Source organism: Haliotis rubra, unplaced genomic scaffold (assembly GCF_003918875.1).
Source record: "Haliotis rubra isolate DU_JTF1 unplaced genomic scaffold, ASM391887v1 Scf465, whole genome shotgun sequence".
Taxonomy (NCBI): Eukaryota; Metazoa; Mollusca; class Gastropoda; order Lepetellida; family Haliotidae; genus Haliotis; species Haliotis rubra.
In genome coordinates this window covers 691,489-705,948 of record NW_025767152.1, presented here as the reverse complement: position 1 = coordinate 705,948, position 14,460 = coordinate 691,489, and the positions used below count along the sequence as shown (strand labels likewise).

Below are 14,460 nucleotides of genomic sequence, written 5' to 3'. Positions count from 1 at the left end.
GGGCATTTTTGCTCGAAGTTACGTCTCCGATAATTAGCGATAATCAATTATTAATTTTTAGTTGATGATTATCAATTCCTATAATCTATATCATCAATAGCCAGACCTAACTGTATGCTTTTAAAGTATTGTTAAACAACCAACGTTTATATTTTTTTACTTTGAAATAAAGGGTTTTGAATCTGTGTTCTGTTTTGTATTGTGTTCTTATGAATCACAGATACAGTTCTATTAGTGATTTGAATTCTGGGAATAGAGTGAGTGAATATGGTTTTACTCCGCTTTTAGCAATATTCCAGCAATATCAAGTTGGGGGACACCAGAAATGGGCTTCAAACATAGTACCCATGTGGGAAATCGAACCCGGGTCTTCCGCATGACGAGCCAATGCTTGAACCACTAGGCTACCCCACCGCCCCTCTGGGAATAAGGGTTAGATACGCTTAGGACTGCTGTCGTCACAAACATCAATTTTGCTGTATAAACCTCATACACCCGTGAAGGTCCGGGTTAGAATTGATCTTCAGAAACTTGTAAGAGGCTTACTCACGGGATCGGCTGGTCACGCTCGCTGACTGGATTGACACATCATCGTGATCCAAATTGCATAGATTGATGTTCATGCTGTTGATCCCTGGATTGTCTGGTCCAGACTCGATTATTTACAGACCGCCGCCATATGCTGGGATATTGCTGAGTGCGGTGTTAAACTAAACTAACTCACTCATAAAAGGCGACTGAGGGGATCAGGTAGTCAGACTCACTGATTTGGTTGACACATGCCATCACAAAAGGAATTTTGAAATTTCGTAGATCTATGCTCATGCTGTTGATCACTGGATTGTCTGGTCCAGACTTGATTAATTACAGACAGCCTCCTTTATTCTTTTCCAGGTTTCTTCACAAGGTATGTATTGTGCTGTGGGTGAAATTCTTGGTATACTGACTGATTGAGTTTAGTTTTATGCCGCTTTTAGCAATATTCCAGCAATATCACGGCAGGGGACACCAGAAATGGGCTAATTCTGGGTATAAATAAGGTGAGGTGAGGTGAAATTGGGTTTACGTCGCGGCTTGAGAATATTTCGGCTCATATGACAACGCGTGTATGTGTGAGGCTGCTTGTACTAGCCCAGACTTAAGCTGGTTTTATAGTGCTAGCCCACTGAGATACCATGTCGCAGTGAAGCATGGTATACTGACTCTGAGTTTAACCAGTCCTTGTTGTACCCATTAATGCCGAGCCAGGCAGGGACCAACAAGTACCATATTTTAACGTCTTTTGGTACGACGCTGTCGGGGATCGAACCCGCGACCTTCCACTCTCAAGAATAAATAAAGGAACACTTGTACTTTCATGTGTTCCCTTATTCATTTCCATGAGTATATATTCAATGACTAAGCGCAAGTGGAATGTCAACCAAGTTAGTCAATCTGACCAACGATCCCCTCCGTCGCTTCTCATAACAAGCATGGGTTGCTGAAGACCAATTCTAACGAAGATCTTCACTGTATCCAGCTATTTCAACAGCTGATGGTCACCAATCTGGTCAAGCAGTAATGTGTCAGTATGATACATGACCTAAAGTTTTGAAGAATGACACATGCAAAACTGTCGCAAAGTGTTTTATTTAAAAATCTGTCCCAAAACTGCTCATTAAAAACATGGGGGAAAATTACAAAAAGAAATATAGTCTCTACAAATATATATGGTTAATGTTACATCAAAACAACATGTGTAAAAATAACTATATCAGTTTACAAGCAATAATAAAAAAATATTATATTAACAAGATAGGTGTAAAAAAAACAATTAGATTTAGAATATTGATAACAAATTGTTACATTTACAAGATATGCATAAAAATTGGTATATTTGTAACGCTGAAAAATATTGAATGCTAGTGCAAATCCTAAGAACTAAGACAAAATTGGACCCTGTGCAAGGAATCTATTGCTGGAATCTGGTTAAAAGAGACACTGAACAATTCTCATTCACCCACACAAATGACAATGTTGTTTCATGATTGAAGCAAGCACTGCTATCAATGCTATTGGACATGTGCTGATGTGCTCTCTTAAACCAACTGTTGATTGTATGAGTCTGTGTCACTCTAATGATGAGATGCTACAGCTGCCACAGCTCTGGTCCCTGTAATGACAAGATGCTACAACTCTAGCCAATTTGGCAACCAGCTGCTACAGCTTTTGCCACTGTAGGGACCAGCTGCTACAGCTCTTGTCGCTGTAGGGACCAGCTGCTACAGCTCTTGTCGCTGTAGGGACCAGCTGCTACAGCTCTTGTCGCTAGCTGCCACAGCTCTTGTCGCTGTAGGGACCAGCTGCTACAGCTCTTGTCGCTGTAGGGACCAGCTGCTACAGCTCTTGTCGCTGTAGGGACCAGCTGCTACAGCTCTTGTCCCTGTAGGGGCCAGCTGCTACAGCTCTTGTCCCTGTAGGGGCCAGCTGCTACAGCTCTTGTCGCTGTAGGGACCAGCTGCTACAGCTCTTATCGCTGTAAGGACCAGCTGCTACAGCTCTTGTCGCTGTAGGGACCAGCTGCAACAGCTATCACAACTCTGTAATGACAAATTGCTACAGCTCTTGCCAATGTGTGAACCAGCTGCAATGGCTCTTGTCACTGTAATGACCAGCTGCCACAGTTCTTGTTAACGCATGGACCAGATACTTGAGATAAAGTCATTACAGGGACCAGATGCTTGCGATAAAGTCATTGCAGGGACCAGGTACTCGAGCTAGCCACTACAGGGTCGAAAAATACAGGGTTCCCACAGGCATGGCAGGCCAAAATTCCCTGACTTTTCCCTGATAAGTATAGATTTTTCCCTGACCATTTAAGTGTAAAACTGGCCTTCTTCCTCCCTTTCAGTCAGTCCTAACCACCCTGTTAAGATATTTCCTTCACACATATCATAAATACACACAATATTTGTTAATTTATTACATTAACCAAAACATTTATGTTTGTGAGGAAGAAAATTTTCCTTGACTCTCCTGCCACAATGTTACATAATACTATTAGATACATTGGACTATCATATATATATTCTCAGGTGCAGTCAGTAATATATCATCTGAAAACTTTGTATTTTATATTAAAGGCTTTTGACAAAGAGCATAAATGTGAAACTAATGATTTAATTGAATTGTTTCATTCAAAGTCAGGAACACATGTATTCATTTTCACAAAATGTTGTAATTATCAAAGGCGTATTTGGAAAGAATAAACATGCAAGATGTAACTTTCCATTCAGTACAACCATGACAACTAGATTATGAACACCATTCAACCACTTTCCATTTGTGAATAAACAGCAAATGTCAGAACATAGGGCATATTATAAACCTATGCTGTACTTTAACAATGAAACTTATATGGGTATTTTTGGCCAATATAGGCTTCCACAATTTGCAAGAAACCACCATAGCCATCATACTATTTATAATATTTTGGAACAGTATACAAATGAATGGAAAATTATCTGTTAACATAGTTATCTTTAGAAGAAGTGGATCTGTTGCCTATAAAGAAAAATGTTTTTAAATGGCAAACAATTATCTATTGTTAATCACTATGCCTATCTCGGACTAGTGTTTTTCCATACTAAACAAGAGTCATCAGAAGATGACAAATCCCCCAGCCCATACAAATATGAAAGAGCAAATCATCTGACAGTTACTTAAGGTTTCCATGGAAACCAAGAAAAATAAAAATGACAAAAATATGTAATTAGTCAAAGGCACCACTTTAGGTTCTGTTTGATATATCTGCAAAGTTTTGTTAAAAAATTGAACCGTTTTCGAGTTATGCTCCGGAAACAAAATGATTACAGATGGAGGGACAGACAGACGGGCAAGGCGTCGACTATATCACCCCGCATTCATGCTAAGAAGGCTCTTATCAAATTTATGTCAGTTTCCCAGAATTTTGGAATTTTAACCCAGAAAATATGTTTCATATTGTTTGATTCACAAATCCAACCGATTGTGCTTCATAGAAGAATATGTCTGTTATGTCACCCGGCTGTAGAAGATAAAAATCACATTATGCTAATTTCAGAAAACAATACCTGCCAAATAATTATCTGTAAAAATATCCTTCAAGTGACTCTGTTTCCATTCTATCCTCCAGAAATGAAAATGTAATATGTAATCTAGGGCATTATGTAAAACATGCTGTTAAAAGCAATCTCTTATCTGAACTGTAATTTATTTCATGAAATGTCTGTAACATGTGCTGCTTCTTTGACTTTGACTACTACCATACCTGGTTAGCGACATTCTGAGTCTTACTTTTCCCTGACCCAAACCCTAAATTTCCCTGACTTAAACCCCAAATTTGCTGACTTTTGAAAACATATCAAAATTCCCTGACTTTTGAAAACATATAAAAATTCCCTGACTTTTGCCTGACTTTCAAAGAAATGCCAAATTTCCCTGACTTTTGAAAACATATCAAAATTCCCTGACTTTTCCCTGACTTTCATAGAAATGCCAAATTTCCCTGACTTTTCCCTGACTTTTGAAAACATATCAAAATTCCCTGACTTTTGAAAACATATCAAAATTCCCTGACTTTTCCCTGACTTTCATAGAAATGCCCAATTTCCCTGACTTTTCCCTGACCTGTGGGAGCCCTGAAATACTACAGGTCATGTGACTTCATGACCCAGCTGCTACAGCTCCTGTTACTCCAGCGACCAGTTTATGGGAGAGAACCCTTTCTTCTGCAGAGCATCATTAGTGGCAGAGAAACACTTACAGCCTGCGAACCTGGTAAAACTTAGTGGGGAGGGGTGAGCATTGTTAATGATTGCGTGCTTCTTATCATCAATTAGTTTGCCCTTTTTCTGAGCAAAGTTTCCCCAGAGGATGAAAACGACAAATGGGCACTGATCACTGATGATCTTGATGACCTGGTCAGTCAGCTTCTGCCAGCCATAGCCTTTATGTGAGTTAGGAGTGTGTGCCCTGAAACAGAAGAGGTAACGAAATGCAGGGATCAAAATAAGGAGATGAAACCTTCTTGCACCCAACGCAACATTAGGTAATAACCTTGTTGCACCTGACAAACAGATTGCACCTGCAGCTCAATATATAGTGATTACAAAGCTTGTGGGTGTTGAATATGACAAATTGTCCAACACAATATTCTTAAACGTTTTGATGTTTTCACAAGCAAAATATCCATATTTGACATCCACGAGTTTTGTGATCTATTTATCACACATAGGTTGGCAAGACAGTGTGATCTAGAATGACAAATCAAGCGGATGATGCCAGATGTAAACAAAATGAAAGGGAGATAACTCTGTCTTAGTATTACTTTAAAGGCAAAAATAAACAAAAATATTCAGTTGAAAAACAACTACTAATCCCCATGACACTGTAATTGAATTTTAATCATGTACAAACCTAATGTTTTGTTTGGTTGACATTTTTGGTAAAAAATGCTTGAATGGAGTTATAGTGTCAATACAAAATATCAAGGTAGCAACAGAAATTTCTGCATTATGAATTCACCATCACTGAATAATCTAGTTTGGTTACACAACACTCATTGGATAATTGACAACTGGCTACACCTGTTTCAAATAACCAAATTTAACTCACAAAGATATATACGTTATCATCCGAATATGTTTTGGGATGGTTAATATCCTGCTTTGGGAATAAACATTGTATTTAGCAAACCTTGGCGAGATAAACACATAGTGTTTATTTCCAATGCAGGATGCTGAGCACCACTGCTAGCTTCACATGCACAATGAGCAATGGCTGAATAAATTCAAAAATAGATTTTTAATGTGGTGAAAAATGTTTTGGTATCATTATCTCCTACGTAGGACATAGTGAGTGAGTTAATATTTAACGTCACATCGGCAATATTGCAGCCATATCGAAACGAAAACAATTTATGCAATAAAAAGTAATGGAATATATGTACGTTATAAAAAACCCGTAGGACTTAGTATCTCCTACATAGGACATAGTATCTCCTACATAGGACATAGTATCTCCTACATAGGACATAGTATCTCCTACATAGGTTGTTTTATCTCCTACGTAGGACTTAGTATCTCCAACAGAGGACTTAGTATCTCCTACGTAGGAGTTATTAAGTACTACGTAGGACATAGTATCTCCTATGTAATACTTAATATCTCTTACATAGGACTTAGTATCTGCTACGTAGGACTTACTGTCTCCTACGTAGGAGTTATGAAGTCCTACGTAGGACATACTATATCCTACATAGTACTTCATATCTCCTACGTAGGACTTGGTATCTCCTATGTAAGACTTACTATATCCTACGTAGTACATAATATCTCCTATGTAGGACTTAGTATCTCCTACGTAGGACATACAATACCTCCTTTGAAGGAGATGAGTGATATATATTAATATACATTAATTTGAAATGGTCAACTTAAATCCCCAGACACTCAAATAATCCCCTGTTTCACTGTTTCAGTCAGTGTTGTATACATGTGTTTCATTTCCTATAAGAGTCTGAGCGGTGGGGTAGCCTAGTGGTTAAAGTGTTCGCTAGTCACGCCAAAGACCCGTGTTCGATTCTCCACATGGATACAATGTGTGAAGCATGTTTCTGGTGTCCCCCTGCAATGATGTTACTGGAAAATAGTTAAAAGCGACGTAAAACTGAACTCACTCACTCACTATCTACTATCATGTGTTTCATTTACTATTAGAGTCTGCTGTTTCATTCACTATTAGAGTCATGTGTTGAACTAATTGCTGCACATTACTGTCACGTGTTGGACCGACTGTTATACTTCACTGCCTTGCGTTCAGTTTGCTCTACTATTACCCGTTGCAGTTAGTTCACTGTTATGTGTTGCATTTTGTTACACTTTACTATTATGCAGTGGATATTTCAGAAGTTGTAGCAAATGGGTCATAATAAGCATGCACAGACCTGTGATAGACTATCGGTGGCAATTTATGCCTGGTTATTCCACGATTCAGAAGCCGGTCGAGTGTAGTATCTACGTCGACACAGAAAATGTTTGTCAACAATATTTGTCCTGACCTTCCTCCAAGATAAAAGACAACATTACCATCTTCTTGTGAATAAATATTACAGCTTGTCCAGTTTGTGGCATGAAAATGTATACTGTAAATACTCGTGAAATGCGTTTTCTGTCATATTTGACTAATAAAAAATATTTTTAAAAAATATAATTTATCACTGGAAATAATAAAAAAAATTAAAAAAAGAGTTTGTGGCATTTCACATCATGGGGATTCTGTGTTAGAACTAAACCCAGTAACCTGTGCTTGTGGTCCGGTGGACTTCAAGTAGATCCGGTCGGTAGGCTATGCAACATTTTAAATGCGAGTGACATTGATCATTGGCCCATATACCGGTATGTATTTTTGTGTTACAGTGGTTTACAAATAACTAGAATGACAATTCTTTGAATTTGGTATTGTTTTACGCCGCATTCAACACTTTTTCACCCAGTCAAGTCAACCTGTAAACAATCACGAACAAAGCGCAAACAACGAGCGTTGTATCCGATCCAACCTAGCCCCATCGGAAGACACGCAGCAACTTGCGGAGGAGTTTCATATCATAACCTCATCCCTCCCCACCTACCCTCCTCTCTCTCCCTCTGTGTATGAATAGATGCATGTATGATAGATCAAACATAACCATACCAAAAATTGCTATAACTGCACTTATCAATAGAAGGTTCACGCCACCCTAACGTTATACACAACAACACTGTATAGCAACACTCATGCTAGTGTCATGAAAATTCACTGACTCACATTTCTACTATCTAACGTCCTGCATAAACAAAAACAAACTTTAAAAGGGAACTTTTTTTCTGGAATTATTCAATTGCTATGATTGGCATACGCGTGTAATTACAACATTAAGCTTACACTCAGTACCCAGATTTGAATTGTAAATACCTCGTACTTTCTAGCCATTACTAGCCTCTAAGTAGACATAAACTGTAACATTAAAAAATGGAAGAAATTATTATCAAGTCTGGATGTGGTTGCTCGAATTTAATAATTACGTGTGACCCATCCACATAACTGCAGGATTCTTATCAATTTCCTTTCACCTCACGGAACATTAGTTGTGTATATATCGCGAAATATCTTTATATATATTTATCATCTCCTATGTAGGAGATATTAAGAAAATACATATAGTATGTCCAACGAGGAGATATTAAGTCCTACATAGGAGATACGAAGTCCTATGTAGGTGATAATGTAAGTCCCACGAGGGAGAGACTTAAGTCCTACCTAGGGGATATGATGTCCTACGTAGGAGATACAATGTCCTACGTAGGAGATACTAAGTCCTATGTAGGAGATATGATGTCCTACGTAGGAGATACGATGTCCTACATAGGAGATACAATGTCCTACGTAGGAGATACTAAGTCCTACATAGGAGATACGAAGTCCTACGTAGGGGATACTAAGTCCTACGTAGGGGATACTGAGTCCTACGTAGGAGATACTATGTCCTACGTAGGAGATACTATGCCCTACGTAGGAGATACTATGTCCTACGTAGGAGATAGTAAGTCCTACATTGGAGATATTATGTCCTAAGTAGGAGATAAAGAGACCACTGTGTCCCTACTACACTTCCGTAGCTTTGAACTATATGGCCTTACTTAAGATCACCCTGTTGACCACATTTCACGTCTAGGGCCCTTTATGTTTTTCAGAATAAAAGATTCATCCTAGTGACAATATTGATATTAAAATTGGATGCTTTGATGTGTCAGTTTATTTCTTTATTTGTTGTTTTAAACCCTGCACTCAGCAGTTTCCAGACATAAGACATGTATCCCCTTAGTTGTGTCTTTATAAAAACATGAGTTGCTGTAAACCAAATCTAACCCTGGTATGGATGATTTGAAAGCCATTAACACCCTTATAGAAACTAGAGGTGTGGACGATACAGAAATTTTATGATAATGATCTTGATATCTTGGAATGATAATGATTCGATACAATGCGATCACGATATGCTATCTTTAGTTATTTTCTATAGAAAGGTGTATTTGAATAACAAGTAACAGTGTAAATTTTGACACACCCGTCAATTTCCAGTGAAAATTCACAATTTTTAGGTCAACGATACATATCACGATACTAAAAAAAGTATCGATATATTTATTGTCAGAAAAGATATCATGATTATCGATACGACGATATATCGTCACAGCTCTAATAGAAACATCCAAGCCATTATGAGAAGAGGACAAAAATATAGAATTATTACTTCATAATATTTTCGGACAATGTTCATAGCACACAAAATGACAATAGTACATGCTGTGACACAGGGCCAGTTGAGCTAAAAAGCCCTCAGCAGTCACCTCTATATATCACACAAACGCTTTACGGTGACAAACTTACTCCACAGTGAGCGTAGGCATTGAGAAGGAACACTCCTTGTACAGCCCATTTCTCTAGACTTCCGCCCAGCAGGCTGCCTTGAACCCTGGGATGTCTGTTGTCAATTCCTTTGTAGATGTTCTTTAGAGACGGAGGAACAGCCAGTCCATCTGGCACCGAACGCCAGCCCTTCCGCGCCTAAAACCAAAAGCCCTTGGTTTCAAATTATCCAAAACAGTTAGAACCAGATCCCCATATACTACACAATTACCTCCCCTTAGACCACTCTGGTAATGTCTCCTAAAACAAATATTGAAAACAGGCATTGACACAATATTGTTGGAAATTTTCAACACTGTGATATTTTACTTCATCATATTCGTGGTAATAGCAAGACAAAGTTATATCAATCTTCAAAACGTGTGCAAATAAAATAATTCAAACTCAATGGCTATGTATAAAAACCCAGGGCATTCCTTAAGAAATTCTGGAATTTCCTGGAGAATGACCAGGAAACTGACTGCAGAACTTTACTACTGTAAAGAACAACCCAACTGAACAATAGCGTGATGTCACTTGAGGTTTATAGGTGAGTTTCTCACCTGCCCGTCATCGTGGTATGGGTCTTGTCCAAGGATCACAACTCTCACCTAAAAAACAACACACATTGTCAACATGCCATTAAGAACGGTACCACTGTGTTGAAATCAGTGAAGTTGCCCCTTCTCATTTTTATTTCACAACACATCAACTGTTCAACCTTATAACCTTGTAATACAATCATATCCCCATTGACTAGATCAATGCTCATGATTTTAATCACTGGAATGTCTGGTTCAGGCTCGTTTTTTACAGCCACCACGTAGCTGGAATATTGCTGAGTACAGCGTTAAACAACAAATATACAATCAGGAAATCAGAAATCTATCATATATATACTGACTGATGAACTGTCTTATTCTATAACAATTGCTATAGACAATGCCAAGCTGAATACTGACTGACTGACTGAGTTTGGTTTTACGCCGCTTTTAGCAATATTCCAGCAACATCACGGCGGGGGACACCAGAAATGGGCTTCACACATTGTGCCCATGTGGGGATTCAAACCCGGGTCTTCGGCATGACGAGCCAACGCTTTAACCATTAGGCTACCCCACCACCCCCTATCATATATATACACCCATGCATACATATACAGAATAGCCCGTGAAGATCTGGGTTAGAATGTGAATTCAGTAACCCATGCTTGTCGTAAGAGGTGACTAACGGGATCGGTGGTCAGGCTTGCTGACTTGGCTGACACATGTCATTGTATCCCAATTGCATAGATCGATGCTCATGCTGTTGATCACTGGATTGTCTGGTCCAGACTCGATTATTTACAGACCGCCCACCATATAGCTGAAACATTGCTAAGTGCTGCGTAAAACTAAACTTGCTCACTCACATATACAGAATTATCATAATATACTGTATATGCAGTAATAAGATTCCTGGTGTACAAAAAAATAACCGTAACAAATTATACCTTTTCAGAGAGATCAAGTTACTAGGTTAAAAAATCTCCTCAATATTGATGAAACAAAAGGACAATTTAACCACCCAATATTTCATAATTTTTTCAGATTATCAATTAAGGACAATTTAACCACCCAATATTTCATAATTTTTTCAGACTATCAATTAAGGACAATTTAACCACCCAATATTTCAAAATATTTTCAGACTATCAATTAAGGACAATTTAACCACCCAATATTTCAAAATATTTTCAGATTATCAATTAAGGACAATTTAACCACCCAATATTTCAAAATATTTTCAGACTATCAATTAAGGACAATTTAACCACCCAATATTTCAAAATATTTTCAGACTATCAATTAAGGACAATTTAACCAACCAATATTTCATAATTTTTTCAGACTATCAATTAAGGACAATTTAACCACCCAATATTTCAAAATATTTTCAGATTATCAATTAAGGACAATTTAACCACCCAATATTTCAAAATATTTTCAGATTATCAATTAAGGACAATTTAACCACCCAATATTTCAAAATATTTTCAGATTATCAATTAAGGACAATTTAACCACCCAATATTTCAAAATATTTTCAGACTATCAATTAAGGACAATTTAACCACCCAATATTTCAAAATATTTTCAGATTATCAATTAAGGACAATTTAACCACCCAATATTTCAAAATATTTTCAGATTATCAATTAAGGACAATTTAACCACCCAATATTTCAAAATATTTTCAGATTATCAATTAAGGACAATTTAACCACCCAATATTTCAAAATATTTTCAGACTATCAATTAAGGACAATTTAACCAATCTAATATTTCAAAATATTTTCAGATTATCAATTAAGGACAATTTAACCACCCAATATTTCAAAATATTTTCAGATTATCAATTAAGGACAATTTAACCACCCAATATTTCAAAATATTTTCAGATTATCAATTAAGGACAATTTAACCACCCAATATTTCAAAATATTTTCAGATTCGATCAATTAAGGACAATTTAACCACCCAATATTTCAAAATATTTTCAGATTATCAATTAAGGACAATTTAACCACCCAATATTTCAAAATATTTTCAGATTATCAATTAAGGACAATTTAACCACCCAATATTTCAAAATATTTTCAGATTATCAATTAAGGACAATTTAACCACCCAATATTTCAAAATATTTTCAGACTATCAATTAAGGACAATTTAACCACCCAATATTTCAAAATATTTTCAGATTATCAATTAAGGACAATTTAACCACCCAATATTTCAAAATATTTTCAGATTATCAATTAAAGTTTTAGTTCAACAAATCTGACGCCTTTACAGACTCAGATCTATGATCTAACTTCACACTTTCACAAAAATGTTTACCTCGTCAATTGGGGTCAGGTTAAAAGCATTAAAAATCTTTTCTTTTGGAGGAAAGATCTGCTTTGCTCCTGAATAATCTTGCTCAAGCTGTTTCTGGAGGTCTTCAAAATACTGCTCTTTGAACACTTCCTGTAAGGCTTTTGTCCAGCTGCTTTCCGTTAGAAGGGACTTCAGGTCAAATGATGATGACATGCTTGCTTTCGCTTCTGCCACTTTTACAGGTGCTGAAGAGGAAACGAGGAAAACATGATCAGAGTATGGCAATTTAACTTCTTTTAGACATGTTTAACATCCTAAGAGAGACTTCAGTTTTTCCATATTTTCATGGTATTACTAGGGTACAATTAAGAGGAAATCGGCTGTAAATCTTTAAATGATGCCCCATGGAAGGTATTGTGTGCAAGACAGAGTGGTCAAGGTCATATCACATTAACTAGGAACCTACATCGTCCAGAATTAATCAAGGACACTTTTACAATACACACTATTTTTATCTTAAAATGTTAACCTTTTGCTCAAAGGTTGCTTGTTTGTTTGTTTAATGCCACAGCCAACAATATTCTTGCTAAACATGTAAAGCATTATGTCTGGACTATACAATCCAGTGATTAACATCATGAGCATTCATTCATCAATGCTACCAGGGCATGCATCAACATGTTTAAGGAACAAAATAATTGTTGGTTTACTTTTATGCCCATTCAACCTTTTCCAAGCATTTTTGGGGGTGGTGGGGTAGCCTAATGGTTAAAGCATCTGCTCTTCCTGCTGAAACCTCGGGTTCAATTTACCACATGGGGGGCGTGTACATGTGTGTGTGTGTGTGCAAAACATCAACTTCAATGTGGTCTTTACTCATTTTCAAAGGGGAGGGAGGAGAGGTGGGGGTGGGGGTGGGGCACTTCAAAACAAACACCCATAAAAACCTGACTCCACAACATTTATTTGAGGTTCACAGTACTGGTATTTACTGCTGAAACCTGGCTACCTGAAAATGTTTACAGACCGCTGCCATATAGCTGGAATATTGCTGAGTGCGGCACAAAACTATAAACCCACTCATTCAAATGTACTGATTTAATTCACTAGTCATTTTATATGTATATAATTCATTAAAAACAAAAAACATATTGCTACTTCATCAAACCAGCCCCCTCCATCCATGCTGTTGATCACCGGATTGTCTGGTCCAGACTGGATTATTTACTGAATGACTACAGAATACCTAATGCAATAAATTGAACGGGATCAACTACATACAGTTTCGGTTTTGGGTTGCGGAATATATAGATTCGTCCTCCTTTAGGGTACCATTACGTTTCTGTATAAATTTGACTTTGTTTAGGGTACAGGTCTGTATACAGAAACGTACCTGGGGTACATATGTGTAAGTACCTGAGCCGACTACGACCCCTTCAGGATTACTGAGAGCCTATAAGATTCTCTCCCCATACACCTGGGTCATTTCCAAACACAGGTGAGCAGGAAATTAAATGAAAAGAAAAATTAGCTTATTATGGGCAATACGGTAGTTCACACTCGCTCTATATCATATAGTATATGTCTCCTTGTGTCAACAGAGTATTATTGCAGTCACATTTTCATTACGAAACAAGCATACTTCAACAGTTGAAATCGATTTATGTGTTGGTCATGCCACGACTTGTTCAAAGCAGTGTACGTCAACGAACGATGGATATTGCCGGTAAAACGCTTGTACTTGTAGTCAGTGATCAATGGCTGGGTGGTGCATCGTGAGTTTCGACATTATCTACCTTTTTTTTCTTCCGCTCTTGGTTTGGCCTTAACATGTTTCCCTTTAGACTGTTTCTTTGCCTTGGGTTGACCAGCTAGAGGAGCCAAGCTTTTGCGTTTGCGTGGCATCGTTAGATCGCCGTGGTAACTGGTATCAAGTTTCAAAACACAACTTGCGACCTAGATACAGCGCTGTATTGCGGAAGTAACGAAGACAGACGCTTTCGTTCAAGTTGGTAGAAGCGGGAGTAAAATCCTCGTTTACCTGGCCTTGCTAAATGTCACATTTATGTCCGCGTAATAGAAGCTGGCGCAATGGTAGACTAATGCTTAGTCCCTGAATATACATTATTTCGAT

General features: G+C 37.6%; 2 protein-coding genes across 2 annotated transcripts; both read right to left on the bottom strand.

Annotated features, from left to right (window-relative positions):
- Positions 1-4,566: 4,566 nt before the first annotated feature.
- On the bottom strand, positions 4,567-9,500 carry LOC124290440 (uracil-DNA glycosylase-like). The gene is made up of 2 exons (XM_046727147.1): positions 9,448-9,500; positions 4,567-4,992 (listed from the first exon to the last, which is right to left on the bottom strand). Exons 1-2 carry the CDS (start codon positions 9,465-9,467, stop codon positions 4,710-4,712), a joined length of 303 nt encoding a protein of 100 aa, XP_046583103.1. The 5' UTR covers positions 9,468-9,500; the 3' UTR covers positions 4,567-4,709.
- Positions 9,501-9,998: 498 nt separating this feature from the next.
- On the bottom strand, positions 9,999-14,314 carry LOC124290431 (uracil-DNA glycosylase-like). The gene is made up of 3 exons (XM_046727130.1): positions 14,123-14,314; positions 12,348-12,571; positions 9,999-10,076 (listed from the first exon to the last, which is right to left on the bottom strand). The coding sequence occupies exons 1-3, from the start codon at positions 14,229-14,231 to the stop codon at positions 9,999-10,001; spliced, it is 411 nt and encodes a 136-aa protein (XP_046583086.1). The 5' UTR covers positions 14,232-14,314.
- Between the last annotated feature and the right edge of the window lie 146 nt (positions 14,315-14,460).